At 36.5% G+C, this 24,518-nt stretch overlaps 1 protein-coding gene across 1 annotated transcript in view; it reads right to left on the bottom strand.

Moving 5' to 3' along the window:
- Positions 1-24,518, bottom strand: part of DNAH14 (dynein axonemal heavy chain 14) — a 319,091-nt gene that overhangs the window by 270,929 nt on the left and 23,644 nt on the right. Inside the window, 4 exon segments of the mRNA XM_047754627.1 lie at positions 1,762-1,824; positions 10,726-10,838; positions 12,358-12,510; positions 14,828-14,958. Coding sequence (XP_047610583.1) covers positions 1,762-1,824; positions 10,726-10,838; positions 12,358-12,510; positions 14,828-14,958 — 460 coding nt within the window.

The raw sequence follows: 24,518 nt of genomic DNA, 5'->3' as shown, positions 1-24,518 counted from the left end.
TAAAATATACGAACAACTTATACAAGTCAACAACAAAAAAAATAAACAAGCCAATCAAAAAAATGGGCAGAAGATCTAAATAGACATTTCTCCAAAGAAGACATACAAAAGGCCAGCAGGCACATGAAAAAATGCTCAACATCACTAATTATTACAGAAATGCAAATCAAAACTACAATGAGCTACCACCACACTGGTCAAGATGGCTACCATTACTAAGCCTACAAATAAAAAATGCTGGAGAGGGTGTGGAAAAAAGGGAACCCTCCTACACTGATGACGGAAATGTAAATTGGTACACACTATGGAAACCAGTATGGAGGTTCCTCAGAAAGCTAAATATAGAACTACAAAATGACCTAGTAATCCAACTCCTGGGCATATATCCAGACAAAACTACAATTCAAAAAGATATATACACCCATAAGTTCAGATCAGCACTATTCACAATAGCCAGGACATGGAAACAACCTAAATATCCCCTGACAGATGTGGTACATATACACAATGGAATACTACTGAGCCATAAAAAAAATAACGAAATAATGCCATTTTCAGCAATGTGGATGCAACTGGAGATTCTCATCCTAAGTGAAGTCAGTCAGAAAGAGAAAGACAAATACCATAAGATATCACTTATTTGCAAATCTAAAATATGGCACACATGAACCTATTACAAAACAGAAACAGACTCACAGACATAGAGGACCAGACTTGTGGTTGCCAAGGGGGAAAGGGGAGGGAGTGGGATGGATGGAGACTTTGGGGTTGGTGGATGCCAACTATTACATTTAAAATGGATAAGCAATGAAGTCCTACTGTAAAGCACAGGGAACTATATCCAGTCTCTTGGGATAGAACATGTTGGAAGATAATATAAGAAAAAGAATGTGTATATATGCATGACTAGATCACTTTTTTGTATAGCAGAAATTGGCACAACATTGTAAATCAACTATACTTTACTAAAAAAAAAAAGTGAAAAACAAGTCAACATATAAAGTCAATGTTCTGGTCGTCATACCAAATGTTTGCAAGATGTTACCACTGAGGAAAACTGGGTAAAAGGTACATGAGATCTCTCTGTATCATTTCTTAAAACTGTATTTCCATCATAATTATATAAAAGTCAAAAAGCTTAATAGCAACAACGAAACTTGACTGCAAAATAGAATTAACTGTCATCTATCTTGTTAGATCAAGTGACCAAAACCTCATCACAGCTTCTTCATAGCACTATGATTTCTGCACACTACAGAATGTTATACTGGGAAATATAAAAAGCAGTTCTTATATTTATATATAACACATACTATGTTAAATATAAACAATGCTGATAGTCTTTAAAAATAAAATGGGATAAATTTAAGCATAAAAGATATAGAATATGACTTTCCAATCAACTGAGTGAAAATTAATTTCTATCTCTTTGCATAATACATATTTAAAATAAAGTGGGAGTTCTCTTTGCGGTTCAGCAGGTTATGAACCCGACTGGTATCCAGGAGAATGTGGGTTTGATCCCTGGTCTCACTTAGTGGGTTAAGGATTTGGTGTTGCCATGAGCTGCAGTGTAGGTCACAGACATGGCTCAGATTCCGCGTTGCTATGGCTATGGTGTAGGCCAGCATCTGTGGCCCCAATTTGACCCCCTAGCCTGGGAATTTCTATATGCCACAGGTGTGGGCCCCCTCAGAAAAAGCAAATAATAATAAGGTTTCCTTTTGAAGTTTTTATGAATGTAATCATGTCAAGACTTACCTGCTCTTCTCTGTCTTAATTCTTTTAACAGTCAATTTCCAAGTAACAAATGACTTATTAATTCTGAAAAGAAAAACACTCCTTATATTCTATATTCATAAATCATGTATTAATAGAATAAATGAATAATAATCTGAGTAAGGCTTAGTAATAATAGAAAATTCCATAGAACATGTTTCATTCATCCTGAGTTACCTAAAGTAAATACTAAGCCATATCACTTTTCTCCCCAACTTTCAATAGAATATATGGAGAAAGTAAATGTAAATAAAAGTCACTATTATTCTCAGAGATGCATGATTAATTTAGTTGCAACATAAATATAAAAACCATGTCACTTTCCCTTATAGTTTTATTGGCTTACTACTTTTAAAAGAGAATCATTTTTCAAGAAGATTTAATTTTCAATGATAATGAAAAGTCATTATCTTATCATTATCTTATTATACATTAATAAGAAGTCAATGTAAAAAATTAACATACTGGAGTTCCCATCGTGGCGCAGTGGTCAACAAATCTGACTAGGAACCATGAGGTTGCAGATTCAATCCCTGGCCTAGCTCAGTGGGTTAAGGATCTGCTGTGAGCTGTGGTGTAGGTCACAGAGGTGGCTAGGATACCACATTTCTGTGGCTCTGGTGTAGGCCAGTGGCTACAGCTCCAATTAGACCCCTAGCCTGGGAACCTCCATATGCCATGGGTGCAGCCCTAGAAAAGGCAAAAAGACAAATAATAATAATAATAATTAATATACAGACTAAATTTTCCCCCCAAAGACATAGGGTGACTAAATGATAAAAAACACAAGAACCATACATATGCTGCCTACAGGAGACTTATATCAGATCTAGAGACACACAGAGACTGAAGTGAGGGGATGGAAAAAGGTACTTCCACACAAATGGAAATCAAAAGAAAACTGGAAAAAATACTAATATCAGACAAAAGACTGATAAAAGACTTTTAAAAGAGACACAAAGACACCATATAATGAGCAAAGGAGCAAACCAAGAGGAAGATACAACTGTAAATATACATGCAACCAACATAGGGGCATCTAAATATATAAGGCAAATATTAACAGACATAAACGGAGAAATTGGGTTTTTCCAATCTAGCAAACCAAATCCAATCCAGTAACATAACTTAATAGTAGGGGACTTTAACATCGATAGACAAATCATCCAGGCAGAAAATCAATAGAAACACAGGCCTTAACACATTAGATCAAATGGGCTTATTTGATATATAGAGAGTATTCCATCTGAAAGCAACAGAATATACATTCTTTTCAAGGGCACATAGAACATTCTCTATGATAAATCACATGCTAGGCCACAAAACAAGCCTTGGTAAATTTAAAACTGAAATCATATCAAGCACTTATTCCAACTACAGTGCAATGATACTAGAATTTACCTATAAGAAAAAAAAAAACTTCAAAAATCAAAAACACGTGGAGGCTTTTGAGAAACTTCTATACTATTGTCCATGGTGGCTGTGCCAATATACATTCCTACCAACAGTGTACAAGGGTTCTCTTTTCCCCATGTCCTAGCCAACACTTGTTATTTTTCTTTTGATGACAGCCATTCTGATAAGTGTGAGGTAAAATCTCATTAACATTTTGATTTGCATTTCCCTGATGACTAGTGATGTTGAACATCTTTTCATATGCCTGTTGGTCATCTGCATTTCCTCATTAAAACAGTCTATTCAGTTCTTCTACCCATTTTAAATTGGTTTTTTTAATGTTGTTATATGAGCTGTTTAAATATGTTAGATATTAATCCCTTTATTTGTTGTATCATTGGAAAATAATTTTTCCCATTCAGTTGTCTTTTCCTACTGTCAGTAGTTTCCTTTACTGTGCAAAGGCTTTTAAGTTTCAGTAGGTCCCATCTGTTTACTTTTGATTTTATTTCCTATACTGGATGGATCCAAAAAATATTGCCACAATTTATGTCAAAGAATTTCTGCATATATTTTCCTTGAGTTTTATAGTATGTGGTCATACATTTAGTTCTTTAACCCATTTTGAGTTTATTTTTGTATATGGTATTAGAGAATGTTCTAATTTCACTCTTTTACTTGTAGCTGTCCAGTTTCCCAGCACTACTTATTGAAGAGACTTTTTCCATTGTATATTCTTGCTTCCTTTGTCATAGATTAATTGATGAAAATCTGTGCATTTATTTCCAGGCTCTTTATTCTGTTCTGCTGATCTATGTGTCTGTTTTTTTGTGTGTCAATACCATACCGTTTTCATTACTGTAGCTTTGTAGTATAGTCTCAAGTCAGGGAGTGTGATTCTTCCATATTTGTTCTTCTTTCTCAAGACTGTTTTGGCTATTTGATGTCTTCTGTTTCCACACAAATTTTGAATTTTTTTTTTTTCATTTTGTGAAAAATGCTATTGGTATTTTGATAGGGTTTGCACTGAATCTGTAGATTGCCTTAGGTAACTTGGTCATTTTTAAAACACTGATTCTTTCAATTCAAGAACGTGGTATATCTTTCCATTTGTTTTGTCTTTGATTACTTTAAAAAAATGTGGGGGGTATAGTTGATTTACAGTGTTCTGACAATTTCTGCTGTACAATAAAGTGACCCAGTTTATACATATACATTCTTTTTCTCATAATATCTTTCATCATGTTCCATCACAAGTGATTGGATATAGTTCCCTGTGCTATACAGTGGGACCTCATTTCTTATCCACTCCAAATGTAATAGTTTGCATCTAACACCAAACTTTCATCAGTGTCTAATAGTTTTTGGAATGCAGGTCTTTTACCTTTCAGGTAGGTTTATTCCTAGATATTTTATTATTTTTTGGTGGAATTGTTTCCTTAATTTGTCTCTGAGAGTTTATTTTTTGTTGTATAGAAATGCAACCAATTTCTGTATATTAATTTAGTATCCCATACCTTTACAGAATTCAATGATCAATTCTAGTAGTTTCCTAATGGCATCTTTAGGATTTTCTATGCATAGTGTCATGTCTTCTACAAACAACATTTTTACTTCTTCCTTTCACATTTGGATTCCTTTTGTTTCTTTTTCTTCTCAGGTAGCTACGGCTAGAACTTTCAAAATTATGTTGAATAAAAGTGGTGAGAGTGGGCATCCTTATCTTGTTCCTGGTATTAGAGGAAATGATTTCAGCTTTTCGTTGTTGGGCATGATGTTAGCTGTGTGTGTGTCATATATAGCCTTTATTATTTTGAGGTATGTTCCCTCTATACCCACTTTATGGAGAGTATTTATCATAAATGGATGTTCGATTTTATCAAAAGCTTTTTCTTCATTTATTGAGATGATTACATGTGTTTTATTCTTGAATGTTTTAATGTTTGGTGTATCACACTGATTAATTTACAGACATTGAAAAACCCTTGCAGTCCCTTGGGATGAATCCCACTTGATCACGGTGTATGATCTTTTTAATGTCGTTGGATTTGGTTTGCTAGTTTTTGTTTTTTTTAAGATTTTTGCATCTACTATTCATCAGTGTTATTGGCCTGTAACTTATTTTGTGATATCTTTGTCTGGCTTTGGTAGCAGGATGATGCTGGTCTCACAGAATAAGTTCAGAATTGTCCCTTTCTTGGTAGTTTTTTGCAATTTGAGAAGGGTAAATGTTAACTATTTTCTAAATGTTTGGTAGAATTCATCTGTGAAGCCACCTGGCCCTGGACTTTTGTTTATTGGGGGTTTTATTTTTTTTTTTAATTTTTTAGCTTTTTAGGGCCAAATCTGCAGCATATGGAGGTTCCCAGGCTAGGGGTCTAATTGGAGCTGCAGTTGCTGGCCTTTGCCACAGCCATAGCAACGTCAGATCTGAGCCATGTCTGTGACCTATACCACAGCTTAGGGCATATAGAAGTTCCCAGGCTAGGGGTCCAATCACAACTGTAGCCACCAGCCTATACCAGAGCCACAGCAATGCAGGATCTGAACCATGTCTGCAACCTACACCACAGCTCATGGCAACACTGGATCCTTAACCCACTGAGCGAGGCCAGGGATCGAACCCACAACCTCATGGATGCTAGATGGGTTTGCTAACCACTGAGCCATGATGGGAAATCCTTTCTCTAGTTTTCAAAAAACTAAAAATAGAATATATGGCCCAGAAATCCCATCCCTGGATACATATTGGAAAAAAAAACCCACAAAACCCTAACTCATAGAGATGCATGCATTTCAATGTTCATAGCAGCATTATTTACAATTGCCAAGTTATGGGAGCAACCTAAGTGTCTGCCAACAGATGAGCTAATAAGGTAGACGTGGTATATACACAATGGAATGCTATTCAGCCATAAAAAAGAATGAAATTTTGTCATTTGCAGCAATATGGATGGACTTGGAAGGCATTATACTAAGTGAAATAAGTCGGACATAGAAAGACAAATACTGTATGATATCACTTAAATGTAGAATCTAAAAAAGTACAACAAACTAGTGAATATAACAAAAAAAAGTAGCGTACTCACAGATATAGAGAATAAACTGGTGGTTACCGTGGGCAGACAATATAGGAGTGGGGGAGTGGGAGATACAAAGTATTGGGTGTAAGACTGGCCCAAGATGTATCATACAACACAAGGAGCATAGCCAATATTTTTAGTAACTGTAAATGGAAAATAACCTTTAAAAATTGTATGAAACTATAAAATTTTTTTAAAAGATAATATATATCATTTTGATATTATTTAATACTTGTGTTTTTGTTTTCATTTTTCCCTTTTTGGCTGCACATGCAGCATGTAGAAGTTCCTGGGCCAGGGATCAAACCTGTGCCACAGCTGTAACCTGAACCACAACAATGACAATGCTGGATTCTTAACTCGCTATGCCACTAGGGAACTCCAACACTTGTGTTTTTAAAAGGATGCATTCATCCTTTTAAAAACTGAAAAAACCTAGAAGGGAAGGAATGGGAAAGTTTCCCTGGTGATTTATTCACCATCCTTGATTTTCACACATGAAATAAACATGGTCAACTGTTTCTGAAAATCTCTAAATGAACAGTGCCATCTATTTCATGCACTTGTGGGACTAGTCTGGTACCTTATCACAATCTTTCCCTTAGTAGTTTTTCCATCCTGGTGAAAACAATCATTCCTTTTTTTTTTTTTTTTTTTTAGTCTTTTTATTTAGAGCCAAACCCACAGTATATGGAAGTTCCCAGGCTAGGGGTCGAATTGGATCTGTAGCTGCCAGCCTACACCACAGCCATGGCAATGTGGGATCTAAGCCACTTCTGCAACCTATACCACAGCTCATGGCAATGGCGTATCCTTAACCCACTGAGCAAGGCCAGGGATTGAACCTGAGTCCTCATGGATACTAGCCGGGTTCGCTACCACTGAGCCATGACAGGAACACCCTAAAACAATCACTCTTAAACAAATGCTAAGATGTGATACTCACGTGCCAAACTGAGATTCCTGATGCAGTAGGTAAGAGTGAGCGGGGAGGGGAAACTAGCAGGGATAGGAATGCCCAGGAGGCCAAACAACCAGGCAGTGACTTCAGGGGTTGATTTTGAATCAAAGAAGACTGAAGGAGCCCTGGAGCCACCTGAGTGGTTCAAAAAGAATCTGGTGATGAGGCCGTGGGGACAAGAAATGCTCAGACAAATCTGGCAACTTGAACCAGGCTCCAAAGAAGCATTCAAAAGAAGTTCCTATCTCACTCTAATCCAGTCATGGTACCTCAAGAGTATGCGCACCAGGCCAGAGAAATTAATCGTCCAGAAAGTTCATGAGGTAAAAAAGGAACAATGATGCTTGTTACTGTGTACACACCTCTGCACTACATACATGACATGACCACTTTAGGTCATTAATTTTCTATGTAAATATAACCTGTTACATTATTGATAAAAAATTAGAAAATATATTAAAAATCAAGTACAAAATACAAACAAATCTACAAATTTAAAGTTGACAAAAATTTTTTTTGTTATAGTTTATTCAAATCTGTTTTCTTTTAAGCCAAAATTTACTTTGCCTCAATTTTAACAATTCTTTTTTTTTTCTCCCCACTGTACAGCAAGGGGATCAAGTTATACTTACATGTATACATTACATTTTTTTCCCCACCCTTTCTTCTGTTGCAACATGAGTATCTAGACAAAGTTCTCAATGCTATTCAGCAGGATCTCCTTGTACATCTATTCTAAGTTGTGTCTGATAAGCCCAAGCTCCCACTCCCTCCCACTCCCTCCCCCTCCCCCTCCCATCAGGCAGCCACAAGTCTCTTCTCCAAGTCCATGAGTTTCTTTTCTGAGGAGATGTTCATTTGTGCTGGATATTAGATTCCAGTTATAAGTGATATCATATGGTATTTGTCTTTGTCTTTCTGGCTCATTTCACTCAGTATGAGGTTCTCTAGCTCCATCCATGTTGCTGCAAATGGCATTATGTCATTCTTTTTTATGGCCGAGTAGTATTCCATTGTGTATATATTCCACATCTTCCGAATCCAATCCTCTGTCGATGGACATTTGGGTTGTTTCCATGTCCTGGCTATTGTGAATAGTGCTGCAATGAACATGCGGGTGCACGTGTCTCTTTTAAGTAGAGTTTTGTCCGGATAGATGCCCAAGAGTGGGATTGCGGGGTCATATGGAAGTTCTATGTATAGATTTCTAAGGTATCTCCAAGTGGCTGTACCAGTTTACATTCCCACCAACAGTGCAGGAGGGTTCCCTTTTCTCCACAGCCCCTCCAGCACTTGTTATTTGTGGATTTATTAATGATGGCCATTCTGACAGGTGTGAGGTGGTATCTCATGGTAGTTTTGATTTGCATTTCTCTTATAACCAGCGATGTTGAGCATTTTTTCATGTGTTTGCTGGCCATCTGTATATCTTCTTTGGAGAAATGTCTATTCAGGTCTTTTGCCCATTTTTCCATTGATTGATTGGCTTTTTTGCTGTTGGGTTGTATAAGTTGTTTATATATTCTAGAGATTAAGCCCTTGTCGGTTGCATCATTTGAAACTATTTTCTCCCATTCTTTAAGTTGTCTTTTTGTTTTCTTTTTGGTTTCCTTTGCTGTGCAAAAGCTTTTCAGTTTGATGAGGTCCCATGGGTTTATTTTTGCTCTAATTTCGATTGCTTTGGGAGACTGACCTGAGAAAATATTCATGATGTTGATGTCAGAGTGTTTTGCCTATGTTTTCTTCTAGGAGTTTGATGGTGTCCTGTCGTATATTTAAGTCTTTCAGCCATTTTGAGTTTATTTTTGTGCATGGTGTGAGGGTATGTTCTAGTCTCATTGCTTTGCATGCAGCTGTAAAGTTGACAAAAATTTAACTTACATTTTTCTTAACATATGATGAAGAAAATGATTCATTTTTGCTGTGGACATAGTGATGCCAAACGTCATATAAAACAATGATTCTTGCCCCAGTCCCAACTAGGTTTCCAAAGCCTAGTCAATGAAAATTATTTAGGGCAGAATAGACCCTGAGGATTTATTACAAGGCAAGGACACCAGGGGAAAGTGCAACAATGACACTTTAAATAAACAGATATAGAAAGTAATCCCTTGGATAATATCACACACTAATAATCTAGAGTCAGAAACTTCTAGCTTCACTAATAGCGCCTAATTTACAAGGATGCAAGTATCATACACATTCTTAAAAAGAAACTTCTCAAATGTTAACTCTACACTGCATGTAAGTTAGGTTCCAAACAATAACAAAACCAGCTTCATCTTCTACCAACCTCTTAACATTTCTACCTTTGAATACACATTAAACTTGTTCCTGCCTCAGAACTTTTAAACTTGCTGTATTCTCTGCCTGGAATGCTTCTCTCTCAAGACCCTTCATGGGATGTGTCCTCTTCATCATTTAGGTCTCTGCTTAAACACATCTCTGGCCATCCTATCTAAAGTAGCAAGACACACACACACCTCTGTTTTATTATCTTTTTGGCCCTTACCACGAGCTGAAATCTATTTATTTACTTATGTACTTATTTATTATCTATCTTCCTCTATTAGAATGTGAGATCTATAGGAACAGAGACCTTGTATATTTTTTCTCCAGGTGTGTCTCCAGTGCCCATAACAGTGTAACAGAACATGTAACATAATAAACATTTGTTTAGTAAGTGAATAACCTCTCTGCCACACAATCCATTTACTTCTCTTATAGAAAAGTTCCTGAGGTTTTTAGTTAGCCAACTACTTACCATATTAAATCTAACTATTTAAAACGTTATCTCTTTTCCTAGTATATAGCAGATAGCAGCAGGAACAAGAAAAGACAGGCATTAGAGATGAAACAAAAGTTTATCAAACCAGATACCCACACTGCAAGAACATCATTCTGGGACTACTCTGTGAAGGTAGAACTACTCTGTTCAAAAAGTCTCAGGAATCCTGATGTGATGTGATGTAACTTACAACTAGATCAATTTAAAAATGATGACCTTAAACCAACAAGCTGCCTCCACCTCCCTAATTCTGTTTTGTTTTTCTTCATAATATTTCATGTCTACCTGACATTACACAGTCACGCGTTCCTTTTATTATTTCTCATCCACTATAATCTAAGTTCTTTGAAAGCAAGACACTGGTTTGTTCAATCAGTATCCCAAGCATCAAGAAGGATGCTTGGTTCTTAGCAGACCTTGAAGAATATTTATTCAATGAATAAATGAATGAAAAGCAAAAGGTAAGTTAATCATAGTCGACTTAAATTGGCTTAAGTATAAAACATCTTTTTCTTACAATGTTTATCCAAAAAGATTGAAATTAAGATTTTAAATAGGTACACTTCCCTTATCTAAAAAATTTTTATGAAATACCCCACTTCCTATAAAATGCTCCATGAATATGGCATTACTGCAGTAGAACTCAGCTGTTATCTGGGCAATTGCAATTTCACCAGGATCATACTACAAATAATTGGTTTCAGTTTCATTCATCTCACCGAAAATGGGAAAATATCTTGAATTGCTGTAATAAATAGTAACATCGTCTTTCGTGTAGCCATTCCAAAGAAGGTACAAGTTCTGTTTCTTCTACACCACCTGTTTTAGTAACCTGCACATTTAAAGCACAAAACATGACCTTACTTCTTGAAAAAAATATACACTACTGTCAAGAAGTTAAGAAAACCTGTATTTGGCTCCTAACTAACTGCCTTTATTATTAAGCTTTTTCTACATCTGGCCTCTGCCACCGCATCTACACTCAAATTTGAGTTCTCCTTACACACTGCTTCTATACTTGCCATTTTTAAAACTGTTTCTTGTTCTCCAATAGAGAGAGAATGAGAGAAACTTCTTCACCCTGAGATACTTTTCACAAATCAGTATTCATTTTTAAGTCTTGTAACTCCCATGTTTTCTACAGAGTAATATTTGTGAACTTAAGTTTAACTACAGGGCTATAGTAGTTTCAAACTGGGTAACAATCCCATTACCCAGCCAGATATCTCACTTGGACATGCGAAACAACCTGCTCTTCATCTCTTTCCAAGAGTCTCTCTCCCCCACCTAGAGGTAACATTTTCTTAAATTTCTTCATAAATACAAGGTGCCTGTATCAGCACATAGGGATTTATGCGCACAGTTTTATTTATATAGAATGTGTTTCTTCCATTTCCAGTTGATAATGCGTATTAGAGGAGTTTCCGTATCTGCACATACAGATCGACTTCATTTAGATGTGGTCCTACCCACACAGAGGTTAACTGGGAGGCTGGAAGGGCAGAGGCTGGCAGGCAGACATTAAACAAATGATCAAAACAAATAACTGCATAATTATAACTTGTGGTAAGTATCAAAGTACTATGTCAAAATATAATAGGGAGATTCCTACATCTGGGAATGAAGTTTCTTGCAAATCTGAGTAAATACTCCCTTATTTTTACAAATCCTGTTAGGCCAGCAAATGCCTGTTTTTGTTGTTGTTGTCGTTGTTAGTTTTACTTCTTCCTTTAAAAAATTACACTAATATATTAATACAGTATTTGAGAGGTAAAAATAATTCTTTTTGTTTTGGTTTGGGTTTTTTTTGCCTTTTCTACGGCCGTTTCCCGCGGCATATGGAGATTCTCAGGCTAGGGGTCCAATCGGAGCTGCAGCCGCTGGCCTAAACCAGAGCCACAGCAATGAGGGATCCGAGCCGCGTCTACGACCTACACCACAGCTCACGGCAACGCTGGCTCCTTAACCCACTGAGCAAGGCCAGGGATTGAACCCGAAACCTCATGGTTCCTAGTCGGATTCGTTAACCACTGTGCCACAACGGGAACTCCATAAAAATAATTCTTAAAATTGAATCCTCAAACCTAAAACTCTACAAAAAAGTAAAACAATGTTACTATTAAAAAAACTTCCTGCCGAAATTGTATTGGGGAAATGACAATTAAAAAATAAAAAATTAAAAAAAAAAAAAAAAAAAAACTTCCTGCCAAGGAAGTTCTTAAACACAAACTTCATCAAATGACTGGGTTTGTCTGAAACCCCAAAAGATAAATTTAACCAATTAAATTATAAAGTGAGTAATATTTTTTCATTATGATTCTGCAACTTAATAAAATCCACTGTAATATTACCTTTGAGATAAATGAAGCAGTAACAATCCAAAATTCTTTGCAATGTCTAGCCCTGTGGGCAGAGACCACCCGAAGATCATACGGATTATAAAGAACTTTAGAATTTTTCCGAGGGAGGCAATATACAAATTCTCCATCATCTTTCAAAGGTTTCTGAGGTTGAAAAGATTTTATTTAATTCACTTGATCAAATCAAATAGTAAAATGGCTGAACAGATTACTCAGTAAAGTGAAACAATGTTAATATAGATTTAAAAACAACTGAATGAAGCTACTACCAAATTGTGTCAAGTCAAAGCTCAACAACATCAATCTTCTAAAGAACTTGATGACATGCCTTCTAATAAGTGTTTCACACATATTATCTTTGCAGTTATTCGCTTAAATTTGAGATCAAAGCCTTATCTTTTTAATCTCATTAAGTCAATACAGAAATTACTGTTTTGAGAAGTTAGGTGATTTTAGAAAAGCCACAAAGTCTCAAAGTGGCAAAACAGGGATTTGAATACACTATGACTCTAAACCCACATTCTGAGCTATTGCAATATACTAAATGCCTCTTCCTCATTAACCTGGCATTAAGAAATAAGTCGTTCTGCATCAGAAAGTTTTAAATGAAATTTATTTTTTAGCTTTGAAACTTCTAACTTTGTTGATGAAAACGCTACATGAAAGTCTCTTCTGAAAAATAAAACTTTGTTATAAAAAGCGTTTAGTATTCTTTGTTCTAGCTTAGTGATGCCTTCAGAATCTGATGAATTGAGGAACTGAACAATTTCTATTTATTGTAATTCAAAATTGGGGATCCAGTTTTATTTTCAAAAATATTTTTCCTTCCATGAGCACATTGTTTCTTCTCAATTATCTCGGCTGTTTTGCTTTCTTATTTTGACTTCTGATATAATATCCCCTAGAAACCTTAAAAAATAAGTTTAAAACTGAAAATGAAATAAGCTCTGAATGATGACTAATATAGTACATGAACTTTGTTACAGTTATTTGACTACCTAAGGCATTTTTTGTTCTCAGTTTTGTCTCCAAAAAGTTGAGGTTACTAGAAACTTATTGTAGACAACATTATTCTAAATGGATCATAAATATAATTAAATAATCCAATTATAGAAGCATAAGAATCACATATTCCAATTAAATTATTCTTTCAGTTAAAAACAAGTCTTTTTAATATTCTCAATTCTTTCTTCACATAAAAATGAAAATACTCTATACCTCTAACATGGTATTTTCATTTAATATCATGGCCTTATGATATTAAAGTCATACACAGCTATTTTTTTTTCAAACTACTATGTCCACTACCTGCCAGGCTCCATGCCACAAGCATTATCTCATTCAATTTTCATAGCTCTCCATGGTGAGCACTACTACTACAATGTCCATTTCAAGGTCAAAGATACTAAAGCTCACTGAGGTTAGGAATGTGCCCAAAACAACACAGTGAGCATTAAAGAGATTCAAAACTAAGTGAAGCTGATTCTATCATGCATGTACTTTAATGCTGCCTCTGAATAATGACCAGAAGACCATTTATCCTCAAGAGAACAGTCTACAGCTGTGATATACACATGGCCAAGCCCAGAGGTCTACTTTAAAATAGTTTTATTGGAACTCAGCCACACTCATTTGTTTATACATTGACTATTGCTGCTTTTGTACTACAATGACAGAATTCAGTAACTGCAACAGAAAACATACAGCCTGCAAAGCTTAAAGTATTATCTGGCTCTTTCCAAAAAAAACATTTTGCTGACCTCTGGTCTAGAACAGTGGTTCTCAGTTGTACATTAGAATCACCTGGAGAGCTTAATAAAATACAGATTGCTGGATTCCACCCCTAGAGCTTCAGATCTAGGAGGTCTGGGGTGAAGATGGGAATATGTTTTTCTAATATGTTGCAAAGTGTTAATAATGCTGCTTGCATGGGGGCTGCACTTTGAGAATCCCTCATCTGAAAGTAGGAAGTGAGGCTCCTTTTCCATCTTAGATCACCTGCAGTACATGAGGTCACAGGAGGCAGACCTTAGTTCTTATCACAGCCTCTACCTCTAGTCATGTGACTGTGGACAAGACACACTTTCCTGGGGAGGCTAATGGGTAAGGAGAAAATGCCAAGGATAAGAAAACAGATACTGAAATAGAAAATCAGTACCAGGAATGATAAAATGAGAATGACAGAATGTTACAAAGCACTTAAGGATTTCTTGTTAAATCACAAAAACTAATCAACAGGAATGTAAGAGTAGATTCAAATTTCAGGGAGATGTCTTATCTGTTCTTCAGCCTTTAAATTAACAAAATTACATCAAATGCTTTTTATAAACATTTCCCACAAAACAATGATTGTAATTTGATATTAATGTAATGTCTGATTTTGATATACTGTCTAAAGTGACGATTAATACAGTTTCAAGTATTAATTTTTATACTAAAACTGAATAAAATATAATAATACCTTTAGAATTATCTTCTGAGTTGCAGTTTTGAAACATCTGTATTCCAAATTGCGTTGTGGTAATACAGTTTGCCAACCAAGCTTTTCTCTTAACCTAATAATATGTCTTATCACATCATCATCCTTTGGAACTGGTTTAGAACACCAAAAAATTCAATGTAAGTGCAAATACAGGCACTGCTTAAGGATCATGAATAATGTTCCAAATAATTTATACATAGAGAAAAATTTAAATGGTAACTTAAAGTTGACATTAACACTATACTATTGGAAGAGACAATATAGCTTAAAATTCAATTTAACAGAAGCCGAAAAGGAGGAACAATATTTTTCCACTTAAAAAATATATTAAAAAAAAAACCATAATTCTACAATTACTCAGGTAGTTAGCAAGAGGCAATACCAGGAACAGGAGCCAGTAAGAATGCTTTTTTTTTGGGGGGGGGGTCTTTTTTTAGGGCCACCCACAGCATATGGAAGTTTCTAAGCTAGGGGTTGAACTGGAGCTACAGATGCTGGCCTACACCACAGCTACAGAAACACCATATCCAAGGCACATCTGCGACTTACACTGCAGCTTGCAGCAACACCAGACCCGTAACCCACTGAACGAGGCCAGGGATTGAACCTGATCCTCATAGATACTAATCAGACTCTTAACCCACTAAGCCACAACAGGAACTCTCAGAGTGCTTTTCTTAATAAAGACCTAAGCTTGGGTGGAAGCAGTAGGATCAGAAAAGAAGAGATGGCTCTATAAAATGGAAATAATTCTTCCCAAAAAAACTCATCAAATAAAAACCTTTCAGACATTATCCTTCTTGATCTCTGCTGTCAGAGAGCAGCTGACAACTCTCTCATTCTTAAAATATTCTCTTTTCTTGGCTTGTATTCACCATACTCTATAGGTTGTCCTCTTAGTACTTAAAAGCCATGCTGGCAAACCAACAATGCTAATAAGTAGTTCAATATATCTGGTCCTCCAGAAATCACAAACATCAACTGATAAAAACTGCTTCTTCTGTAAGAATTAAATGAGATTTAAGCTATTATATAAACAGCGTCAAAAGTAGGAAGGCATTGCATAACTCTAGAAGTATGCTGCTTTCAGTTGCTTATATATGGAAATGCATTAAAAATACTTAATCTTATATCTAACATTAAGTGTAAAAGAAAGAAGGGGAAGTACTGAAAACTAGTATAAGGAGATGGTACAAACTATGTCTGTCCAACCAAAAGGATATATAATATTATATGCTCAGATATAAAAACACATACCTATGAAAACCAAAGCAATGTGATATTGACATAGGAAAAGAAAACCGGTCAGTAGAACAGATTTGAGCCTGAAGATAAGACCATTTATAAAAGATAATCTAGTAAGTAAAGAAGGTGGTATTTCAAATCAATGGAGGAATGATTAACTTTTTATAAACCACAATGGGAAAGAGGTTGATGCAGTTATGGGCAAGCATATATTATAAATGAATTGAGAAATAAATGTGGAAAAGCAAAGAAGAATTAGAAGAAAATATAGGAGAATATGTCTATAACCCTGAGGTAGCAAAGACTTTCAGAAAAATAATCAAAGCATGTTAAAAAGAAAATCATAATAAATATGACTTTCACAAACTTAGTAATTTACCCAGAAGAAAAGCCACCATAATCAAAGTTAAAATATAATTAACATATTGGGAGAAGATGTTTATAACCTAGATAAGAGGCTAGTGAATTTTTTTTTCTTTTTGCCATCTCTTGGGCCGCTCACGTGGCATATGGAGGTTCCCAGGCTAGGGGTTGAATCGGAGCTGTAGCTGCTGGCCTACACCAGAGCCACAGCAACGTGGGATCCGAGCCATGTCTGCAACCTACACCACAGCTCAGGGCAATGCCGGATCCTTAACCCACTGAGCAAGGTCAAGGATTGAACCCGCAACCTCATGGTTCCTAGTCAGATTTGTTAACCACTGAGCCATGATGGGAACTCCAAGAGGCTAGTGATTATACGCCAAATATTTAAATAATTCTTTCCAATCAACAGAAAATAAACATTTTGATAGAATGGTGAATAGTTTACAGCTAAGGACAAATGGCCAATAAACAAATGAAAGAAAAGTTCAACTTTATTAGTAGATAGGGGATTGCAAATTAAAATTACAATAAAAAAGCTGTTCTCACCAATTAGACTGGCAAAAAATTAAAAGTAGGAAAATATCAATTTCTGCAATATTGTAAAAGTATAAATTAATACATCCATTATTGATGGTGATTTGGCAGATTTAATAGATTTGATACTGTTAGGAAATATAAAAATATAAAGAATATGTAGTAAATTTAAAGAATACCTTTCCAAAATGAGGGGATAATTTTTTTCTAAATAAAGTTAGATTAATTCAGGAATGAAAAAAGTCAGAAATACTGATAAAACCAATGTGTTATATATCTAACATTAGAAGGTGACATACTTCCCTAGCATGCGAGGTGTATGGTCTAATCTAAGACAGCAATTCTTTATCTGAGAAATATGAGATTGGTCTATATCCAATTTCACATTGAGTCAAGGATATAGGAAGTTTTGGGTCAAGGTGGCAACAGAGGAAGTTCCTGAACTCACATTTTTCTTTTTTTCTTTTTTTTAACGGGTAGAACACTATTTTTATTAAATTCACTGACATTGGTAAATTCTGAGAGGTTTAAGGGTGTAAGGTGAAACAGCACAACATACCAGCAAAATTTAAGGGGTCGTATAACTATCTCTGCATGGGGACACGCCCTGCAGGGTAAAAGCTGAGAAGTCTCAGGAGTCAGGCCCTTGGTTGCTGACCTCAGAGAAGACACCAAGCAGTCTTGTCCGCCTATAAAAAACAGACTTCAGGACCAACAGCAACAGGATTGGAAAAGAACCGATTCAAGATGGGGGCCAGTCTGAATCCTGGTTAGCTGAGGGCTGTTGCAGCTCAAGTCTAGGATCGGTAAAATGGCTCGTAAACTGTTCTGAAATCGCTGGTTTCCAAACAAGGTCTTAAGATGCTTTTCCCAGACAGAGTGAACTCACATTTTTCTATGGATACAACCACATATGGAGCAGTTTCCTTTGAACTACTGACACATATGAAACAATTTCCTCTAGCTGAGTAACAACTACAGACTGGACAAAGAAGAAAAAACTACACTGAAGTAGGTAGGAGAGGCTGACACACTCTTGCCATAAACTCCTCCCCTGTTGGCATAGCAACCCACAACCCACAGGATGGGACTCAAATACATTAAAGAGGTTCAGCTACAGTTTAGATGAAGCCGAAGAAAGGATCAGGGAACTCAAAGAAAAGTCACTGGTAACCACAAAGCAAAATCCTACAGTAGATATACCGAAGATAGAAAGAAAGGAATCTAAGTATTAACACTAAGGAAAGCCATCAAACCACAAAGGAAAAGAGCAAGAGAATAATAAAGGAACAGACAGGAACTACAAAAGAGCTCACAAGTAATGAACAGAATGACAGTAAGTACAATTAATAAATATAACTTTAAATGTAAATGAGCTAAATTCTCCAATCGAAAGATATAGAGTGGCTGAATGGATTAAAACAAACAAAACCAAGACTCATTTATATGCTGCTACAAGAGACTTCAGAAGAAAGGACACATAGACTGAAAGTGAAGGGATGGAAAAAATATATACCATGCAAATGGAAATTAAAAGAAAGTTGTAGTAGTTATACTCATATCAGACAAAATAAACTTTACAACAAAGACTGTAACAGGGAGTTCCTGTCATGGCTCAGCAGAAATGAATCTGACTAGTATCCACAAGGATGCAGGTTTGATCCCTGACCTCACTCAGCGGGTTAAGGACCCAGCGTTGCCATAAGATGTGGTGTAGGACGCAGACGCAGCTTGGATCAGGTGTTGCTGTGGCTGTGGCATAGGCCAGTGGCTACAACTCTGATCCCTAGCCTTAGGACCTCCATAAGCTGCAGATGCAGCTCTTAAAAAAAAAAAAAAAAAGACTGTAATAAAGGACAGATCACATTGCATAATAATAAAGGGGCCAATCAACAAGAGGATATAACATCTGTAAATATTTATGTACCAATGTAGGAACACCTAGATACATAAAGCAAATACTAATATTTATTTAAAGAGAGAAACAGACAGCAGCACAATAAGAGTAGTGGTCTTTAATACCACCTTCATCAATGGATAGATCATCAAGACAGGAAATCAACAAGGAAACACTGGCCTTAAAGGACACATTATACGAAATGGACATAACAGAAACATATATAGAACATTCCACCCCCAAACAAAAGAACATACATTATTTTCAAGTGCAAATGACACATTCTCTAGGACATATCACATGCTGGGCCACAAAACAAATCTTAAATTTAGAAGGATTAAAGTCACATTAAGAATTTTTTCCCAACCACATGGTATGAAAAAAGAAATTAACTATAGAAAACTTGAAAAATTCAAAATTACATAGATAATAAGCAACATGATACAAAATAACCAATGGTCAAAGAAAAAAGTAAAAGGAGAGGAAGGGTTCAAGATGGCCACATAGGATAATCCTGAACTCCCCTCCTCCCATAGACACAATAAATCCAAACTACATATGGAATAATTTCCTCAGTAAGGGACCTGAACGTTGGATGAAAAAATCTTCCACAACAAATGATAAAAGGACAGCATTAAGATGGGTAGGAGAGGCAGAGATATGGTCTTACCAAGGAAAACCCACACCCCAGCTGTGGTGATCCACAATCTGGTGGGATCACAAACATATGGATACTCTCCTTACAGATCAAAGAATTTGAGCTCAACATCAAGCATCTCAGCCCCTGGATCCCGCACAGGAGATATGAGCCCCCCCCCCCCAACACCTAGCTTTGAAAACAAACAGGGAATACAACCATGAAAAACACGGAACTGCAGGAAATGGAAAACCTATTAAAGGGCTTGCATGCAGACTTGATCAACTTAAAAATTAGTACAAAACCACCAGATTGAAAAGCACACAGGGAGTGCCTGTTCTGGCTCAGTGGATTAAGAATTCAATCCATGAGGATGCAGGTTCAACCCCTGGCCTCACTCAGTGGGTTAAGGGTCTGGCATTGCCACAAGCTGTGACATGGGTTGCAGATGCAGCTCAAATCTGGTATTGCTGTGGCTGTGGTGTAGGTCAGCAGCTGCAGCTTCAATTTGATCTCTAGCCTGGGAACTTCTATATGTCACTGGTGCAGCCCCAAAAAGAAAATTAAAAAAAAAATTTTAAAGAAAAGTACATGGACCATAGATGAAGGAGACCCACTTACTAATCTTAAAACCTCTGCTAGAGAGGCAGGAACCACTTGGGATACTCCCCGGGGACCTAAACACTGGAGGAGACCATATTTATGATCTCAGGCTACACTGCTAATGCAGGTGCTGGTGGGCATCTTTTAGAACCCTCCATCTAACCCATTAAAGCTGGAGGTGACCAATATGAGTCCTGCCATCCCTGCACCAGGGTTGGGCCTCAAACACAAGCCCCACAATAGCAGCATCCAAGCCCTGTAGCTGATCTTGGGACCAGCCCTGCCCACCAGAGTCCCACAGCAGTTGCAGCCAAGCCCATAAGCCAGTCTGCAGGCCAGCCAACCTACCAGCAACTCAGAGTAGCTACTGACTCCCAGGAGGGCATAGTGATTACCTACCTTGAATGGCTAGACAATATTCTGACTCTGAGCCCAACAAGATATCTCCAAAATAAGGCCACTCCAAGACTGAAAGAGATAGCTTATTTACCTAATACACAGAACTAAACAGATTATGAAAAATGAGGAGACAAAAGAATATGTAACAATTGAAAGAACAACAAAAAAACATCAGAAAAAGTACTAAGTAAAATGGAGATAAGCACTACACCAAAAAAAAATATTCAAAGTCATGGCTGCAAACATGCTCACCAAACTCAAGAGAAGAACAGATGAACAAAGTTAAGAACTTCAATAAAGAGATAGACAGAAAATATTAAAAGTACCAAACAGAAGTCATAATTTAACTAAAAAGTATGTTAGAGAGGTTCAATAGCAGCCTGGATGAGGTAGGAGAATGAATCAAGACACTGGAGAATAAACAATGGACCTCACCCTTACACAGTAGCAAAATAATAAAAAGACTAAAAAGTGAAGATACTTTAAGGGAATTTTAAAACATCATCAAGCAAAATAACATTTGTAATTAGAGGAGTCTTGGGGGAAAAAATAGAAAGATAAGGGGCAGAAAAATTATTTGAAGAAATACCATCTGAAAACTTCCCAAATTTGGAGAAAAAACCAGACATCTGGGTCTAGGAAGCCATTGCATTCTAAACAAGATGAACCCAAAGAGACCTACACCAAAATACATTATAAATAAAATAGTAAAAGTTAGGAATAAAAAGAGAATCCTGAATGCAATAAGAGAAAAACAATTTATTATGTAGAAGGGGAACTCCACAGAGTTATCAGCAGAAACTTTATAGGTCAAAAAGAAGTGGCATGACATGCTGAAAATGCTGAAAGAAAATAACATACAATCAAGAATCCTTTTCCAAGCAAGGTTATTATTCAAAAATGAAGGAGAGATCAAAAGTTTCCCAGATAAGCAAAAGCTAAAATAGTCCATCATCACTAAACCAGCCCTACACAAACTATTAAAGAGACCTCTGTAAGCTGAAGGGAAATGGCACTAATAATAAGAACACATATGAAAGTAAAAAGCATACAACAAATGTAAATATACAATAAAGGTGGTGGATCCATTACTTATAAACAAAGCATGAAGGTTACAAAACGAAAGTAATAAAATTAACTAAAATTACCATAATTAGAGGATGGATAAAATAAAAAGACATATAAGGCATCATCAAATGTGTAAAATATGGGGGAGAGTAAAAGATAAAGCTATGGAATATGTTCAAGTCTAATTTGCTATCAACTTAGATGACTGCTTACATAGGGCATTACATGCAAACCTCGTGGTAATCACACAGAAAAAACTTACAGTAAATATACAAAAGAAAATGAGAAAGGACTCTAAACAAACTACATACACACACACAAAATACAAGAGAAGAGAAACAGAAGAAATGAACAGAGAGGAATTACAAAATCTGCCAAAAATAATTAGTAAAATGGCAATACATACCAAAAAAAAAACCACATTATTTTAAGAGTTCCTATTGTGGCTCAGCAGGTTGAGAACGTGACATAGTCTCCATGGCCTCACTTAGTGGATTAAGGATCCAGCACTGCCCAAACTACAGCATAGGTCACACATGTGGCTCTGATCTAGGCATTGCTGTGGCTGTGGTATAGGCTGGGAACTGAAGCTCCAATATGACCCCTAATCTGAGAACTTTCACATGCTTCAGGTGTGGCCATAAAAAGGAAAAAAAAGTTGTTTTAAATGTAAATGAACTAAATTTGCCAATTAAAAGACATAGAGGGGCTTGAATGGATAAAAAACAAAACCCATCTATATGCTGTACAAGAGATTTGCTTCAGAAGAAAGGATACAAACAAGCTTAAAGTGAAGTTTGGAAAAAATACATTCCATGTAAATGGAAATGAAAGAAAGAAAGCTGGCGTAGTTACATTCACATCAAAATAGACTTTAAAACAAAGACTGTTAATAGATACACAGGAGAAGAAACAAGACAGCAGAGTAGAAGGGCTCAAGCTCAACTTCTCTCAAGAAAAAAATGAAAATTACTACTAATGGCTGAACAACTATCAATAAAATAGACTGGAAGCTACTAAAGAAGATATCCTACACCCAAAGAAAAAGAAAAGCCATATCAAGATGGTAGGGAGGGTGCTTTCATGAAATAAGCAACCCCATACCCACCAGGTGGGTGACCCACAGCCTGGAAAATAACTATATTGTAGAGGCTCACCCACAGAAATAATTATGGCCTGAGCTCCCCTGGAGTCTGACATTTTAGAAAAATCAGGCCCCATTCACCAGGGCTGACTATAAACAAGGAGGGAACAGAGCCCCACCCATCACCAAGCAGGCTGCCTAAAGTCCTCCCAGGCACATAATCACCTCTAATCACATCCAGAGACAAAGCCCCACTCAATAGAGGGACAAGACTCAGCTCCACCTACCAGTGGGCAGGCACCAGGCCTTTCCATCAAGAAGTCGGCCACAAGCCAATGATTCATCTTTACCCACAATGGGGCAGACACCAGAAGCAAAAGAGGCTACAAAAGGAGACCACACAAAAAACTATAAAAAATGAAAAGGCAGAGAAATATGAGCCAGATGAAGGAATAGGACGAAACCCCAGAAAAATACTTAAGTGAACTGGAGATAAGCAACCTACATTAAAAAAAAACCTTAGAGTAATGATGACCTAAAATCCTAGGAAAAAAACTGGAGGCAAAAATAGGTAAACAACAAGAAACATGTAACAAAGAAATAGAAGATTTAAAGATTAAACAAAGAGAAAATAAAAAACACAATAGCCAAAATAAATTCACTAGAAGGAACCAACAGCAGAATACAGGGAGCAGAAGGATGAATAAGCAAAGTAGAAGACTGACTAGTGGAAACCACTGATGCAGAACAGAATAAAGAAAAAAGAATGAAAATAAATTAGGACAGGCTAAGAGAACTCTGAGACGACTTTAAATACACCAACATCTGTATTATAGGGGTGCCAGAAGGAGTAGAGAGAGAAAAGCAAAAAAATATTTGAAGAGATAATAGCCAAAAATTTCCCTAATATGGGAAAGGAAACACTCACTCAAATCTAGGAAGTATAACAAATACCATATAGAATCAACCCAAGCAGACACATGCTAATCAAACTGACCAAAACTAAAGACAGCTAGCATCATTCTCAATGGTGAAAAGGTAGAAGAATTCCCGCTAAGGAGTCCCCATTGTGGTTCAGTGGTAACGAACCTGACTAGTACTTAGAAGGATGCAGGTCTGATTCGTGGCCCTGCTAAATGGGTTAAGGGTCTGGTGTTGCTGTGGGCTGTGATGTAGGTCACAGATGCAGCTCAGATCTGGCATTGCTGTGGCTGGGGTGTAGACCAGCAACTGCAGCTCCCATTCAACCCCTAGCCTGGGAACTTCCATACACCCCAGGTATAGCCTCCCCCCCCCAAAAAAAAGAAAGAAAGAGAAAATTTCCACTAACATCAGGAACAAGATAAGGATGTCCACTATCACTGTTTCCAGATGACATGTTACTATACACAGAAAATCTTAAAGATGCCACCAAAAAACTTAAGTTCACTAATGAATTGGGTAAAGTTGCAAGATATGAAATTAATACACAGAAATCTATTGCATTCCTATATACTGACAATGAAAGACCAGAAGGAGAAATTAGGGAAACAACTCCATTTACCATCACATCAAAAAGAATGAAATACCTAAGCATAAAACTAAAGAGACAAATGACCTGTACTCTGAAAACAATATGACACTGATTAAAGAAATGGAAATTGCACAAACAGATGGAAAGGTATACCATGCTCTTGATTGGAAAAATCAGTGTTGTCAAAATGACTATACTACCCAAGGCAATCTACAGACTCAATGCAATCCCTCAAATTATCACTGGCATTTTTCACAGAACTAGAACAAAAAATTTTTTAATTTGTATGGAAACACAAAAGACTCTGAATAGCCAAAGCAATCC

The sequence above is a fragment of the Phacochoerus africanus genome, chromosome 12 (assembly GCF_016906955.1).
Source record: "Phacochoerus africanus isolate WHEZ1 chromosome 12, ROS_Pafr_v1, whole genome shotgun sequence".
Classification (NCBI taxonomy): Eukaryota; Metazoa; Chordata; class Mammalia; order Artiodactyla; family Suidae; genus Phacochoerus; species Phacochoerus africanus.
This window is presented reverse-complemented; position numbering and strand designations above follow the sequence as displayed.